General features: G+C 38.9%; 1 protein-coding gene across 1 annotated transcript in view; it reads right to left on the bottom strand.

Moving 5' to 3' along the window:
- gfod1 (glucose-fructose oxidoreductase domain containing 1) overlaps positions 1–17,827 on the bottom strand; it is a 55,929-nt gene extending 38,102 nt beyond the window's left edge. The window contains exon 1 of the mRNA XM_088643367.1: positions 17,009–17,827. Within this exon, the coding sequence (XP_088499493.1) occupies positions 17,009–17,261 (253 nt within the window). The 5' untranslated portion in view covers positions 17,262–17,827. The remainder of the gene's footprint in view (positions 1–17,008) is intronic.
- Positions 17,828–18,173: the final 346 nt, after the last annotated feature.

Genomic DNA, 18,173 nt, shown 5'->3' with positions numbered 1-18,173 from the left:
GTATAACACAAAGACAGGTTATATAACACACAAAACTTTTGCCCAAAAAACTAAAGATTCAAAATTAGACCAACACTGTTAGCCTGCAAGTCTCCTGAGTCTTAGCACACATTTTGCCACATCTGTACAGTCTAAGCACATTTAATAAAATCTTGTTTTGGTGTCAAACTTCCAAAACCCACTAGACCGGAGAAACTAGAAATCAAAACATTCTGCTGAACAGGAAGACAAAATGTAACTATGATCAAGCTAAAAACTATGAATGACAGGCTGACAGCAAAGCACACAGGTTATGCACTATTCTATATTTCACAGCTGTCTTCATATTGATTTTTAAATCAATTGGCCTCATTTTTCATGCAAAGAATCTACTAATTCCACAGAAAAAGAACTATATAGACAATATGCTCATAGTTTGCTGGCAGGGTAAGTTTGGGCCCAACATCTACTATTTCTTTATAAATTAAAGCTATATAACATTTAGAATGTGGCATAACTGGTATTTAATCATTCTTATATATAGTCACAAAACAGTCATGACCTATATCAAACATGTTATTAAAGTTCAATTAAAACAATGCAGGTTCTAATTGACGATTCAGCTTTTGGCACAGCTACACTGTTGTGTAGCATTAGAATATAGGCTCTTCAATTTCTCCCAACTCCAACATTTTTTCAATATAAAAATTACTAGATTAATGGGACACAATGCAGTGAGCTACACTGTCTTTAAATAAGAAAAACAATTACACACTGAAGACCAGTCTCTAAATCTCGTACATTCACATATATAAAAAAAACCTCATTGACTCATAATAAAGAAGTTTCAACTACTGGGATGTCACTGAGAAATATCTCGGTCTTAATTCTTTAGAATTACATGTAATACACTAATGAAAGTAGAAGAGTGTTTAGTACTCTGGATTATTACCTAAAAGACTATGTATTTCTAAGATGGCGCCGACAGGGAAGGCTGCGGTCCTGCGAGCTCCCATTTGTCCTTGTCTATTTCTTTATTTTTTGTTGTTTTTCGTGCTGCTAAAGGCACATACTGTTTGCTCGGTGACTAGATATGACCAACAAACACTTACAGACATAAAATCGAATATTGGCACAGTTAAATCTACACCAATAATTACTGCCGACTATACGGACTGTGGTGTCTCACCTGTACCTGTACTGGGAAGAAGACGGTGTCGTAGGAAGAGGGGTAAATGGACAGGCGTTCTGGTAAGATTGAGGCCCCGCCTCCCGAGTATACTTCTTGCTAATGTTCAGTCACTGGACAATAAACTGGATGAACTGAGAGCAAGGCTTGCTTTCCAACGGGACATCAAGAACTGCAACATGCTGGCGTTCACTGAAACCTGGGTTGACCCGTCTGTTCCGGACTCTGCTATCCTCCCGGGAGGATTTTCTATTCACCGTCAGGACAGAACAACGGATTCGGGTAAGAGCAAAGGCCGCAGGGTATGCATCATGGTAAACAATTCCTGGTGCACGGATGTGGAGATTATTTCAACATCATGCTCTACACATCTTGAACATTTGACAATAAAATGTCGTCCTTTCTATCTCCCGAGGGAGTTCACATCGGTAGTTCTCACAGGGGTGTATATTCTGCCGCAGGCAAATTTCACAAAGGCACTGGATGAACTACACTCTCACCTTAACAGACATGAGAAAAGACATCCTGAGGGGGCATTCATCACAGTGGGTGATTTCAACGGTGCGAACTTGAAGAAAACAATGCCTAATCTATATCAACACATCAACTGCCCGACGCGCAGAACAAACATGTTGGACAATGTTTACATTCCCTTCTGGGATGGTTACAAAACTGTCCCCCGACCTCCTTTCGGCAAATCCGATCATGCCTCCATTCTGCTACTTCCCATTTACAAGCAGAAGCTTAAACAGGAGAGGCCAGCGTTAAGAACCATTCAATGTCGGTCGGATGAATCGGATGTTATACTAAATCACTGTTTTGCTACCACTGACTGGCAGATCTTCCGCGAAGCTGCCGGAAATAATTTAAATCTGTATACGGACTATGTTAGTGGTTACATCAGTAAATGCATTGAAGACGTGGTTCCCAGGATTACTGTTCGCACATATCCAAATCAGAAACCGTGGGTAAAATGGTGAGATACGCACTAAACTGAAAGCTAGAACAGCTGCTTTCAATTCTGGCGATATGGATAAATACAAAAAATCCAGATACGACCTCAGGAAAGCTATCAAAATAGCTAAATACAACTACAGGGTAAAATTAGTCATATGTCATATTATCACGGCTGCAACACACGAACCATGTGAAGTGGTATACGCACCATTACAGACTACAAAACGCAACCCAGCTATATCACACAACAGTCTGTCTCTCTTCCTGATGAGCTAAATTCATTCTATACTCGGTTTGAGGTCAGTAACGCAGATCCAGTCAAGAAGATTCCAGAAATCCAAGACAGAAACCCACTGATCATATCCAGAGCGGATGTGTATAAAGTTTTTAAAAAGACCAATCCACGCAAGGCTCCTGGCCCTGATGCTATCCCTGGCTGTGTTCTGAAGGCATGTGTAGACCAGCTGGCAGATGTCTTCTCGGACATATTCAATCTCTCCCTAGCTCAGTCTATAGTTCCTTCCTGCTTTAAGAAAACCACCATTGTCCCTGTTCTTAAGAAACCCAGAGTCAGCTGCCTGAATGACTACTGCCCTGTTGCACTCACATCAGTTATCATGAAGTGCTTCGAGCGGTTGGTCAAAGCATACATCACCTCCTCAGTACCTGACACCCTAGACCCACTGCAATTTGCGTATCGCCAGAACAGGTCAACAGAAGATGCTTTTGCCACTGCCCTCTCACACCTGGATAAGAAAGAAACATATGTGAGAATGCTGTTTGTTGATTACAGCTCAGCATTCAATACCATAGTATCAAAGCTTGTCATCAAGCTCCAGGACCTGGGACTGAACACCTCCCTATGTAATTGGATCCTGGACTTCTTGACGGAACATCCGCAGGTGGTGAGGGTGGGCACCAACATATCCTCTACCCTGACTCTAAACACTGGAGCCCTCCAAGGCTGTGTGCTTAGCCCTGTCCTCTACTCCTTATTTACCCATGACTGTGTCACCAGGCATATCTCAAACTCCATCCAGTAAGACTAAGGAGATGATTGTGGTCTATAGAAAACACCAGGGAGGAGATCACACACCTATCTACATCAATGGGAGTGCAGTGGAGAGGGTCAGCAGTTTTAAGTTCCTGGGAGTTAACATCTCAGAGGACTTAACCTGGACCCACCACACCAACACCGTGGTCAAAACAGCACAGCAGCGCCTATTCTTTCTCCGTAGGCTAAAGGAGTTTGGCATGCCATCACATATCCATGCCAACTTCTACAGGTGCACTATTGAGAGCATCCTGACTGGTATGGAAACTGCTCCGCCCAGGATCGCAAAGTACTGCAGAGGGTGGTGAAGTCACTGAAGCTCATTACCGGCTGTGAGCTACCAAACATCCAGGATATCTACTCAGCTAGATGTCTTAAGAAGGCCAGGTCAATTCTCAAGGACCCCAGTCATCCCAGTCCTACCGTCCCTCCTACCGTCTGGTAAACGGTACCAAAGCATTCTGTCCAAGTCCAGCAGACTACAGAACAGCTTCTACCTCCAGGCAATAAGACTGCTAAATAGCCAACCTGCAAATCACCTGTAATGGCTACATGGACATACAGTTTTCATTGTATTCAGCATACCACTACTTGTATATATTGCATACACCGTGGACACATAGAAGCTCTATTCATATTGAGTTTTATTCAATTTTTATTACATCTATTATTATTTAACCTTATTTTGTGATTTTTGTGAGCTCGCAGAAAAGACATTTCATTGCCAGCAACTACTGTTGCATGCTATATTGTTATGCATTGGATAAATAAACTTTGATTTGATTTGATGTACTGCTGCTGTACTCTTGAACAAGGGTGAATAGTTAAAAGCTGGAATGAACAAATGTCATTAATTCCTGGAAAATAAAGGATCCCACAGAACCTACAGTATATGCGACACCTATTCTGGCTTGAATTGGCATTTAAATGCTAATGGCATTTAAATTAATCTTTTAAATAATTATTTCTTCTCAAATTATATTACTGTCACCTGCTCACCAACTTTTTACTGAATTTCAACAGTTCTGAAATTAAGCAGGTTTTTTAAAAGCTATAGAGTATCTGCAGAAAAGGAAGAGAAATAAGGTGGAAACGAATGTAGGTCAGATTGTTGAAGCCCAGAATAGAATCTACAGAGGACAATGGGGTTAACACCCCCAACTTTTCTGAAACACTGCCATTGGGTCTTTTGTATACTGTACAAGCAGTCTGCATCTCATTATAACATCTCATCCAAAGGACGACACCACATACAGGTTTTAGGAAAGATAAGTCAGGTTGAAAGTTCTGTACCAGCAGTTAGAGTGGCACTTTACAGTTACATTAATAAATGTTCACAAGGACAATCTTTACCACATTTGAACAAAACATTAATTTACTGCTTCTTTAAAACCTCTAATGGACTAATATAGATCATGATTAAGGCACACATCTGTGAACATAGGTATTTCAGTTGTCTTTTGCCCCCTGGCCATCTCTGAGACAGGGTATAACACTTACATTCTTAACTTGGCACTGAAAGGTGTTTGCTGAAAGCTGATGATTATGGTAAATGAGCCAGTCAATCATAACGGCATCCATCAGGAACTTGTTAGCAAAACAGGCAAGAACTGGCATGTTCTTAATATTGTTTTTCAACCCAAAAGACCGCCCAGACAAGGAATTGGGAAATGAGAAAGTGAATTAAGTGAAAAGGAAAGGTATTTGGATTTCCTTAACTCTCTTTAAAAAGTCAACCATAAAAAGAAGCTGACAAAAAACCTTTTTGGCACAATAAGGACAGTAAAAAATCCTGCATTCTGAGAATGTCCTTAACAAACAGTGTGCATGACATGGGCAGTTCATGACTCTATGCAGTGCATAAGAAGAACAGCTGCAGTGTTACAGAACCTGGGGTTGGTGCTGCAGAATGATCTTGTAATATTGTAGTAGGGTATTCTCCTTCAATCCTGGAGGAATCCATTGAGCAGCACCTTAATAGCTGGAAAATATGCGAATAGTTCCAATTAAGCCAAAAGTTTCTTTAATTAGACCATTAAAGGGTTAAGCTGGAATGGTATCAGGAGAACGGTGGCATTTCAGGAAGGAGTTAGAGACATAGACATAGAGACATAGAGACCATGTCTCTATTAGATGGTTGTGGTGAAAGGTTAAAAAAGTGTTTTACAGATAGCAAGCCAACAAAAGATTGTAGAAAATTATTCACCAAAAAAAGATAAAAAATTCTTGAAAGAATATCAAACAAAGGACCAATCAATGTTAAGACAAGAGGCTACAGATCAAAAGTCTTAGCAATGGAATGAACATCCAGGCATATAGTACAAGTAAAAGTTAAGAGGAGGAACAATAAGAACAGTAGGAACTTGTTTTACATTGAATGTACCTGTTTAAGATTGTGCAATGTTTACAGTACCTACTGAGCAATCAAATAAATAAGATGGCTAGAATCTTCTCCTCTCATTTGTCGTTTTTAATGCAAATATGCAAGACTCTATCCTTACATTAGAAAATCTAAACCCTTCAAACAAAAAGTAATTTAATTCCAGTAAAAGAGCAGTTATACCTGAAATTTAGCCAATGCTTATTTACATTGTGGTTCCTGGCTCTTAATACATTTAAAGAAAGCCTGTCTGACTTTTAAGAGAGAATGAATCTTAACTCCAGCCAAGGGCAGCAATTATAATTACTATTTTTAGATCTCAAACAGCCTGTTTAATATAAACGCTGTAAGAAAAGGAGGCTACTGATACAGTACATTTCTTTTGTGATTTTAATTGTGGAAGAAGGAATACACAGAGGCCAAATGAAAATTGATCAGCTAGGAATTTCAGTGTTATTTGACTCAATCCCGTTAAATCCTAAATTCAGTATTAGGTTTAGGATTTAACCATGCAGAAAATAATGAAGTTAATCTTTAGGTAAAGTGCACTCATTTTACTAATTTAATCTATCTGAGCTACTATCACAAACAGGGAATATCAGAAATCTACTTAACACAATAAAACTGAACTGAGTTAAAGGGAAGTAAAATACAGTAAAATATAGCATGATTATGTTACTTTAACTCTATAACCTTAAAAGTCTGTTTTTTGTTCTTGTTTTCCTTTCTTGACACCAGATCAAAAAAAAGAAAATACATATGAAAAAAAAGAAAGAAAGACAATGGGGGAGGGAAAAGAGAAAGAAATTAAAAGAAACTTCGAAGAGCCAAAGACGACACAGTTATGACACTAATAAACACATTACACAATATTCTTATAACTGCACATACTGTACTGTCCCACTTACAGTTCATTAGTGTGTCTCACACATTCATGTTTGATAGGAGCTGGGGAAGCATGAACATCCATGCTCAGTCTGCAACTTCAAATTTAGAATAATATGGTGTTGTCATTACAAACATCACTAATACACCATCATCCAGGTGGATGCTGCACATTGATGGTGGTGGAGGGAAGTCCCCATTACCTGTAAAGCTCTTTGAGTGGAGTGTCCAGAAAAGCGCTATATAAGTGTAAGAAATTATTATTATTAATTATTATGTTTCTGAACACATTTGGTTTCAATAAATTCCTGTACATACAAATGCATATCTGTACATCAGTTAACCCCTAATTAAAGACGTCCACAAAAACAAAGTATATACAGTAATAATAAAGTAAAAATACCAGAGGAGAAATGAAACTATGAAGTATGAATGAAGTATATGGTTAACAACAACCAGCCATCTTTTTACCAAGAATGCAAGCGAGTGTAAAGCACTGTATTCTCAGATCTGATCTCAGAACTGTGTTAACAATCACTAATCTATAAAATAGTACTTGGATTTCTATACTGTGCTTCCTTTGTCTTAGTTCATTCTTCCACAGTCTTCCTTTGTCTTCTTCGTTCGTTAAGCTTCTGGACCATATACAGTAATACCACATTAATCAGGATATTTAGTACACTGAATAGGAAATACTTTCCTTTCTTAGTTTTAAGAACAAGTTCCAGTCTTTCACGCATACTGTATCTCTTTGAAAATTAAAAGTAGATTATAGTTTCTTTTGTTTGAAATTATCTTGAAAGACAGCAAGTGAAAAATATGTTTCCTGCCCAGGCTCTGCATGTATAAGATTGTCACTGTACTAATACAAGACCATAATGCAGACAGTGGTAATTACAGTGGGGAAGACCTTTTACCATCCCGAACCGGCGCCGACGCACTCCACTTCCCCCTGAATCCCCGAGACTGGCTAGATCAGCGCTACTCAATACCCACTCCAAAAACAACAAGGCTCTTCTTTTATGTGACATTATCAAAGAAATAAAACTGGACCTTCTGTGCTTAACCGAAACCTGGCACAAACAAAACGATGGACTGCTGTTTAACACATTAGTCCCTCCTGGGTATGGTTTGTTTGACCTTCCACGCCTTTCAGGGGCGGGGGGGCATCATTGTTATTTACAACCTTTTTTACAATCTAAGTCCCATTATTATACCTCCTCCCTCTTCTTTTGAGTGCCTTGTTTTAAATGTTTCTATCCCCCAATCTACTATTATTGCCACAGTTTATAGACCACCCAAACCCAGTGGAGCCTTCTTTGGTGAGTTTGCTGACTTACTCTCATTATTATGCCTTAGGTTTAAAAGGATCCTTATTCTAGGAGACTTTAATATACACATCGATTCAAGGTCTTCCAGTCTGGCTAAAGACTCTATTGGGATGTTTTGATCTTACTCAGTTTGTTTGTACCCCTACACATAACAAAGGACACACCCTAGATTTAATTATTGCAAATGACTCTTTTGTCTCCCACTGGTCTCCCCTTGATCTAGGCCTCTCTGACCACTTAGCTATTCTTTTCAATCTGGAATTACCTGTTTCTAACACTTCCCCCTCACACTCTGTAAATTTCCACAACTGGCGATCAATTGATCACCCAAGGTTTGCAAATTCTGTTCTGTCCTCCTTATCTTGTTTCTCTTCCTCTGACCCTCTAGAGCAGTAGTTCTCAAACTTTTTGGACCAAGTACCATCCCTGATCAAACCAAAGTATCCAAGTACCACCTACAAGTCATCTTCTCATAGGAACCCCAGAAAATCTCAATGACCAACATGAGCGCACGTACACACTCACACACACATATAATAAATATTATAATAAACTTTATTTGATATAGCACCTTTAAAGGTGGCTTCTCAAAGCGCTTTACAGAATGACAAAAGGAACAACAACAACAACAACAACAAATAAAAATAAACAATAAAAAGCACAATTTCAGTCAGAGGGGTGAGCCTGTTTAGTCAAGCAAAGCAGATGTGAATTCATTGGTCGAGCCTTGATACAATTCACAACAGAGTCGAACAGATTTTAAATCGTCTGGCATTTTCTTGACGGCCAAGGCTTGTCATCACTCTAGCACCGTCTGTACAAACTCTAGCTCTAGCACCGTCTGTACAAACGATGCATTTTATCCAGTTGATGCCATTCTCTTCAATAAATTCATTCAGAAGCTGAAATATGTGCTCTCCCGTAGTTCCTGTAGCGGCTTACAGAACAGAAAGTCCTCATGGGATATGCCCATGTGTAAATGTGCAAATTGGCCAAATCAACGACATTTATAGACTCATCTAATTGCAGTGAAAAACATCTACTCATCTTAACACGCTCTATCAGCGTATTTTTGACATCATCTGCCATGTTAATAATTCTACAAGTGACTGTCTTTCTAAGGGGGCAGCAAGTCGAGGTATTCAGCAGCTTTTTCTCCAGTGTGGGGTTTACCTGCTTTAGCAATCCGCAAGCTTGCATTTTTCCCAGTTTCCATTTCAGCAGTTTGTCTCAGGAGTTAAAAGAAGTTTTTATTTCATGCACATGGGAGCGAAACACAAAGATGCTCTGTGTATTTCTCTCAAATTAACCTAGAACAGTTCTTAAATATTTTTCTGTTATCTATCATGCTTTCCTGTGCTCACAAGATTGCCAGCGTTCGTAGTACGCATTTCTATGCTTTCCTGTGCTTACAACATTGGCATTGTTCCAAAGTCACGCATTCTCCTACCTCCCTATTTGCTGGAGATAACTTTTATGCGTTCGTAGCACGCATTCCTATAGAATGATATAGAATTACATTGTAGCTCTTGTGTCCACTCAAGTATTAGCACGCGCTGTATCGTAGTACGTAGGCTGCGTATTCGACACAAACTAATTTTAAGAAAATAGAAAATATGAAAACCCGTCCCAGTTTTGCAGTGCACACAACAAAGTTCCGGGGTCATTTGGCGTACCAGTTGTGGTACGCATACCACAGTTGGAGAACCACTGCTCTAGAGGACAAAATACAGTAACTTGACAGTGCTCTTTTATCTACCCTTGACAGCTTGCTCCTTTAAAAACTTGAACCATCTCCTTCTCTCGCCCTGCCCCCTGGAACAACAACCATCTGCGAAATATGAAGGCAGCCTCTCGCACTTGAGCGTAGGTGGCGTCTTTCTGGCCTAAATGTACATTATCAGGCTTGGAGAGATTACTTGTCTGAATATAAGGTTACTATAGAGTCTGCTAGATCCACCTACTTCTCTCAAATCATTGAAAATCACCAAAACAACCCCAGACATCTTTTATCCACCATCAACAAACTACTCAAGCCAAACTGCCCCACCACATTGTCTGCCTCATCACAACTTTGCAACATATTCTTAGATTTCTTTAGTTCTAAGATCGACAATATCCAACATCACATTCTCTCCACTATGCATATCATTTCCATACCTCCTCCCTCCTCATCCAACTTTTCTGGTTCCCTTCTCTCCAGCTTCTCAACATCCCTCAATAAACTAATTACACATATGAAACCACCACATCTATTTTAGATCCCATTCCCACCACTTTCAGTCCTGTTTCTCTTCTCTCTGTCCCATCGTGCTCAATATTATACATGAATCCTTGAGCACCGGCATTGTACCAACGGTCCTCAAAACTGCTGCCATTACCCCCGTGCCAAAAAAGCCTATCATGGCTCTCGACAACCGTAACAATTTTCGCCCCATCACCAACTTACCTTTTCTTGCAAAAATTCTAGAATGTGCTGTCACACTTCAGTTACATAACCACCTCATGACAAACAACCTTTTCGAACCCCTCCAATCTGGCTTCCGTCAACTTCACAGCACAGAAACCGCCCTGATCAGTCACTAACGATCTTCTAATAGCTTCTGATTCTGGTTCTCTTTCCATACTCATCCTTCTTGATCTCAGTGCTGCTTTTGACAATGTTGACCATAACATCTTACTTTCTCATCTTGAGACTGTGTTTGGAGTTTCTGACACTGCTCTCAAATGGCTCAAATCTTACCTCACTGATCCCTGTTATTTTGTTTCTCTTAATTGGTATAGGTCTGAAATTGGACTTGTTATGTCTGCTGTTCCTCAGGGCTCAATACTGGGCCCCTTGCTCTTCAGCATTTACATGTTTCCACTTGGTCAGCTTTTAAGATCACATGGCCTCAACTATCATTTCTATGCTGATGATATTCAAATATACATCCGTACTAAACCTGACACCGATGTGGCTGTCTCTGTTCTATCTACTGTAATTGCATCTCTCACATGAAAACTTGGATGACTCAAAATGTCCTTCATCTTAACTGTGACAAGACTGAAGTCATGCTTATTGGCACCCCCCCATCAACTTTGTAAAGCCAATCCTGTAACCCTATCTGTAGATGGTTGTGTACTTGAGCTTCAATCTAAATTGAAAAACCTTGGGGTTATATTTGATTCTGGCTTAACATTTGACCCACATGTGCAGCATATTGTCAAAACATCTTTCTTTCACCTCAGAAATATCACTAGACTACGCCCTATGTTATCACTAACTGTGGCTGAAAAGCTGATCAACACATTTGTCTTCTCCCCAATTGACTACTGTAATGGTCTACTTGCTGGGGTATCTAAATCCACATTTAACAAATTACAGTATGTGCAAAATTCAGCAGCCAGAATCCTGACCAGGTCTAGTACAGTATAAGTGATCACATTAGTCCTATCCTGGAGTACTTGCACTGGCTTCCTGTCAAACTCTATGTGGACTTTAAAATCCTCATGCTCACCTACAAGGCTCTGCATGGCTTGGCACCTCAGTACCTCTCTGAACTATTATTGCCCTATTCCCCACCTTACAACTTTCGCTCTAACTTTCGCTCTAATACAACTTTCTAATTCTGGTCTCCTTACTGTCCCCTAAGCCCCTCTACATTGTATGGGTGACAGGGCTTTTACTGTTATGCCCCCAAGCTCTGGAACTCTTTGCCCAAGGATATCAGAGTCACCTTCTCTAAACTCCTTCAAATCCAGACTCAAAACCTTCTTCTTTAGAAAAGCCTTTATTTAACTGGTTCACTCTTCCCCCCTCTGCTTTTCTTAGTACCACCATCAACGGTCTCCTCTGTATATTGTAATTGTGTTTTATCTTGTGTATTCTTTTTATTTATCGTTGTTGTCATTCAGTAAAGCACCTTGAGAAGCCACCTTTCTGCTTTCTATACAGCAGATAGAAAAAACAGTATTTTGTGTGCGGAACTTTCTTCAGGTGTGAGCTCACACACTAATGAAGATCAGTACGGGTAAAGGTAAGACCCAGCTCTCCAGAAATGAAATTCCACTGCACTATTTCAAGTACCTCTTAAACAAATCATAAAACATGATATTGTTCCAGCAGTCTGTCAGGATGATGTTTTCTTTAATGGGACACAAACCCAGGAAAAAAACAACTTGTATTTACAGTGTTAGATTATGGAAGCTTACACTTATCAAAAACAAAACAGCCATTCAATTGGTACATATTTGTAGCTGGGTGCAGAAGCAAGGGAGTCTCAATTGCTGCAGGTACACTGTTTTTTAACCACACTTACGACCAAGTCAAAGGTGTCAAAAGGTATATTGTTGCAAATTAGCAAAGTACTGCTTAAGTGGCGATTGTTATATTCAGTATAAAAGTGTTACAACCATCTAAAAAACCTAGACCGATATCTAAATCAAGATTAGATCATGTTTGTCCGAAGAATACAAAGAAAACCACTAAGATAGTTTTGCAACTACCCTGTTTAAAGAGGGCATAGTTCTTGGTATTGGCATGAACAAGATCATGAATATAACGAAGATGTTGGTCAAGTAATAATTTCTTAGTGCTCATTTGTTGCATAAGTGAACCATCCTGTGATCAAACAGTTACAGTGATGTCCAGTTATTCCAATGCTAACCAGCTTTAAAACTACACTACATTTCTGAGGGTTGTTAAGCAATACTAATGAGTTTTAACAATGACACGACCAAGCTTATGCAAAAGATTGACTCATTTTTGCCAGGGATTGTCACATATATTCAGAGTTAAGTTACTATTCTTAAATAAGTATCATGTATGAAACTTATTAGTGGGAATACAGATAAACCATGATAGACTAGAGATATACTTTTTACTATAAAAAGTAAAAAGTATATCTGGAGTATTCTTTCCTTCTTTTCCTGAGCAAGACAAAGCTCTTGTAGTTCAATATTGAATTTTAGTGGAAGGTGTAACAATTTCAACACTGTAATGGTGCAATCAACACTGTATCAGCAGTTGGAGACCGAGGGATGTTCTAATCTTGTGGGTACTGTAAACCTCCACAGTGACATGAGACTTTGCACTGTCATGCTGGAGGTTTTGGAGAACATGATATTTGAAAAGGCACACCGCATGCTCCCGATCTCAGACAAGTGAGGTTAAACATAAGCATCTGAAGTTGTATAGAACAGTATATCACAAATGCCTTTGGCATCTTAAAAACATCTTAAATCACTTCCTTGAAAAAAGCACACACACCATCACTGTTAAAGGGTGGCTGTGTGTGCTTTTTGGCTTATCAGAGGCCCTAATTTAGATTGATATACAGTAGCACGCAATCAATATAGTGCTACAATCAATATGTGTATAAATAAAACGATGACATAACAAAAGGAAATACAAGAAAACTCTTAACAATGCATCAGCATAAATTTAATATTGTGCAGAGAGAGAATCATTCACTAAATACTGTTTTAAAGTATTTTTAAAAACTTCTCTGTAATGCAAGAAGGTGATTTTAAAGTACTAACTCATGTGGCATACTTACCATAGTTTAAGGGCACATCAGTTATGCACTGCATTTCCATACTCTCTCACACACACAAACACCTGTTACCATATAATAAGGAAAGTTCTGGCAAGTGATGTGTTTTTTGTTCCCCAATGGACAGAATATTGTTTATAATAATTACAAACTTTATTTTATATAGTGCCTTTAAAGGTGGCTTCTCAAAGGGCTTTACAGAATGACAACAGCAACAATGACAATTAAAAATAAACAATATAAAATACACAAGATAAACATGATAAGAATATGCAGAGGAGACAGTAGATGGTGGTACTAAATATAGTAGGAGCAGAGGGGTAAAGAATGTACTGAGGTGCCAAGCCATGCAGAGCCTTATAGGTGAGCATGAGGATTTTGAAGATGACACAAAACTTGACAGGAAGCAAGTGCAAGGACTCCAGGATGGGAGTAATGTGATCACTTACACTAGACCTGGTCAGGATTCTGGCTGCTGAATTTTGCACATACTGTAATTTGTTAAATGTGGATTTAGATACCTCAGCAAGTAGACCATTACAGTAGTCAATTGGGGAGAAGACAAATGTGTTGATCAGCTTTTCAGCCACAGTTAGTGATAACATAGGGCATAGTCTAGCAATGTTTCTGAGGTGAAAGAAAGATGTTTTGACAATATGCTGCACATGTGGGTCAAATGTTAAGCCAGAATCAAATATAACCCCAAGGTTTTTCAATTTAGATTGAAGCTCAAGTAGAGAACCATCTACAGATAGGGTTACAGGATTGGCTTTACAAAGTCGATGGGGGGTGCCAATAAGCATGACTTCAGTCTTGTCACAGTTAAAATGAAGGACATTTTGAGTCATCCAAGTCTTTATGTGAGAGATGCAATTACAGTAGATAGAACAGAGACAGCCACATCAGTGTCAGGTTTGTACGGATGTATATTTGAATATCATCAGCATAGAAATGATAGTTGAGGCCATGTGATCTTAAACGTTGACCAAGTGGAAATATGTAAATGCTGAAAAGTAGGGGACCCTGAGGAACACTAGACTTAATGAGACCAATTTCAGACCTAAATCCGCCAAGAGAGACAAAGTGACAGCGATCAGTGGGGTGAGACTTGAACCATTTGAGAGCAGTGTAAGAAACTCCAAACAGAGTCTCAAGACGAGAAAGTAAGATCTCATGGTTAACAGTGTCAAAAGCAGCACTGAGATCAAGAAGAATGAGGATAGAGAGAGAACCAGAATCAGAAGCTCTTAGAAGATCGTTAGTGACTTTGACCAGGGCAGTTTCTGTGCTGTGAAGTTGATAGAAGCCAGGTTGGAGGGGTTCAAAATGTTTTTTTACAATGAGGTGGCAATGTATTTGAAATACGACAGCGCATTCTAGAATTTTTGCATGACAGGGTAAGTTTATGTTTACTCTTGTTGTTGTTACTAACTACAAGTAAATTTCTCTTCACTAGTAGCAAAATTATTTCTGTTCCATGATGGCATTGCAATTCTGCAAATAAAAAGGACAAATTAGCTTTTTATGTCTGCTGACACCAAACTCTTGGACTTGTCAGTCTACTGTACATTCAATGTTAAGCCAAAATCTACAGAGCAGATTGATTTAATTCAATATCACAATCAAACTCCAGGCTTGTTCACAATAACCAAAAGAAGCTCTTTTCATACCATCAGCCAGCTCCTCCATAACAATAGTTTTCTTTTCTATATGTCTGAACTGTTTCAGAAACAAGCACAAGCAAGGGGAATTGTGCAATAAAGATACACTGCACACTACAGCAATTACCAGGTACAGAACGCTCATGAATGTACTACAAATAATAGGCAGTTTAAAAGTCACAATTGACCTACAAGCACCCTTTTAATTTATACACATTAATACACTTATCAGGGCAATTGTTTTCTACTGTCCAGACTTTAGACTAATGCGAATGAAAAATGTGAGCAGATACTGCTGTACACTACACACTAAAAACACATAGAAACTTTACCCATGCAGATATTGCAGTAGTAGCTGGTTAAGGTTACTTCTGCAAGTCTTTTGTTCAATACTGAATTTACCTTTATTGTCCCTAAGTGAATTTTGCACATCAAGAGCTCCTAACGTATACCTTATATGACAATAATACAACACAGCAACTCTACAATACCATAATACAAAACAATATTTAACAACATTGCTGTCAGACCTAAATCCAATATCATAAGATTACAAACAGACAATTAGCTGGTAATGACGACAACAACAACAACAACAACAACAACAACAACAACAACAACAACAATCAATCTTATAGGTATGAATGAAGTAAATGCTCCCTTAATCTCTATAAAGGGGACCTGGTACCTCCTTCCAGAAGGTAGTAGAGTATATTCTAAAAAGAGTGGATGAGAGGAGAGACATAAAATTTTAAGTGCAAGATTAATAATAAATTGTTCAGTTAGACATGTTATTGAGTCAAAGGATGAACCCATAATCTTGCCACTGGCCCGAATACTTTGTTCAACCTGCTTTTGTTCTGCAAGGTCAAGGCACCTCCCCAGCTCTGAATACAACATTTTAGAATACTCTGAACAAAACTCTCACAAAAAGTGTCAGGATTGTGCTTTCTAAATTAAAACTACATTACAACATGGTAGTTTGTACAACTACCATGTACAGTGATTGATATGGTCATTAGTTTACCTTAACCCAAGCTGGTTTCTTACCTTCTCAAGCAGGATTTTTTTTTAAATAACTTAAATTAAAATGTACTTTTCATTAGGACTCCTATTTCTTTGGCTTGTAGAAGGAAAGTGAAGTCGTCCCAACAACATTTTCATGGGGAAACACGTGGCGAATAGTAAAGACCAATGTTTTCCAGAGCAATTCCCTGTTGCAGACATTTGCCATTCCCCCCCACCCAGCACAACGGAACTTTCAAGCACAGAGAAAAATATGATGCAAAGACGATTTCTCTTTCATGTGCAAAATACTTCAAATATTGCAGTGTGCATTTCATGTTTAGGAAACAGTTAACAAACACAGCCAGTAGGTTAAGAAGTCTTCCTCTTTAAATATACAGTACACTTCACAGCAGTTTTAATACCATCTATCGTATATTTTATTACCTTTCCAGGTCACAAAGAAAAAAAAAAGCAAATGTCATCGTTGCCTCTTTATAAAAAGATTAGCAATGTAGTTTTATTTAATTCACTACGTTAAAATGGGGTTTCGTTTCACTACACAGCCAACTTTGAACTGTACTGTCTTTGTATAAGAACCAATAATGTCAGAAGGCACAGCAGCACATGGAGTCTCGCGGCTTTCCCTTGTGACACTGCTGCTGGTTACTACAGTGCAAGTATCAGGACTAACCCGTTCCTCTCCCCTTCAACCTTAATTCCGGTCGTATGCAAACATAACGAATGCTTGATTTGTAATGAAATTCTCGACTTCTAGTGTCCATATAAATATAACTGCCTATACTGTATATACAGAAATGAACGACATTCTAAATTGCAGTACATTTGTTAAGGTTTATCTTCAAGAAATAGTCATTCTTCTAAAAAAAATCAACTTCATTCAAGTAAAGTGCGTAACTATATAAGCAGAGACAAGTAGATTTCGCAACTCTCAATATTGCATATTATTAATCAGAGTAGCCTACAAATGCGAGAACTCATTATAAAATAATTTATTTTCTTAACTTACCCAACGTTTTGACAGCGATCTGTCTAGTTAGAGGAGGAGGTAGATTAATGCACACCAAATCCACGTCCTGATGCAGCAAGACATCGTCTATTCTGTTAGTATAAAACGGCACATTCATTTCCTTGGCTAGCTCCTCGGCTTCTTCCTGCGTGCGTCCCCAAAGAGCTTTGACTGCGAAGCCTTCGTTTTTGAGGAGGGGGATGATCACCCGGGCAGTCAGGCTGGTCCCAAACACCCCGACCCCAGGAAGCATGACTCGAACAGCCGTGTTCACTGATCGCTACCGGGCTCCTTCTTTACCATCACAGACTCACAGCATTGCAGCGCCGCAGGAGCGGGGGACGGAAACAAAATATACACTGTCAGGTCAGCCATCCACCTGCAGCAGCTTGACCCGAGACCAAGCATTTTCCCATTAGATCGGATCTAAAGCATTTGTTTGTGTTTGTAGTACGAATTCACAAGCATCTCCCTCGATCTTTACTTTTTAAGAAACACCCACCTTCTTAAATCGGGTTGAGGTTTTAACATGTTTAATCGTCCTTGTCTGACTGCTAATGTGAAATCATCACTTTGATGAAGGACGTGTCACCTTTTGTTTTTCCTGAAACGCCCTCTTTGGAAAGACAACAATAAAATCCGTTTCGTTTCTTTTCACCCCAGGCAACCTGCGTTTGCTCTGCAAAAAATGTTATAAGCCTTCTCTTTCATCGGCCTGTAAACCAGCCGGTAGTAACGTGTGCGGATAGTCCTTGATGCAAGTTATTGATGTTGCAGACAGCTCAGTCCTGCACTACGCTGGATACGTCAGGTCTGCCTGTGTGTGAGGCGGTGTGCCCTCCTCTTTTTAACCCTAGAGCTGCAGGACCAAATTTATTTTTTCTTTGTATGTACGTGATAATTTGTAATGATTCACATCAGGAAAAAGTCGGAAGATTTTAACAACAAATAACATTGTTCTACTTCCTTAACATTATTTTAACCAAACTAATCATCTGTCCTTTTTAAAATACTTAAAATGTCCATAATATCTATATGCTAAATAAAAATCAGGCTTAATGTTACAAATGGAAGCATTATAAGGTAAAATTCTTGTATGTTCAATTTGCAAAGTGTTTATAAACATAGTAATATAATTGCTGTCACAACTGCCTTGGAAATTCTG

Source organism: Lepisosteus platostomus, chromosome 8 (genome assembly GCF_059453375.1).
Source record: "Lepisosteus platostomus isolate fLepPlt1 chromosome 8, fLepPlt1.hap1, whole genome shotgun sequence".
Classification (NCBI taxonomy): domain Eukaryota; kingdom Metazoa; phylum Chordata; class Actinopteri; order Semionotiformes; family Lepisosteidae; genus Lepisosteus; species Lepisosteus platostomus.
Note: the sequence above shows the minus strand (reverse complement) of the source record. Positions and strands in the feature narration are given on the sequence as shown.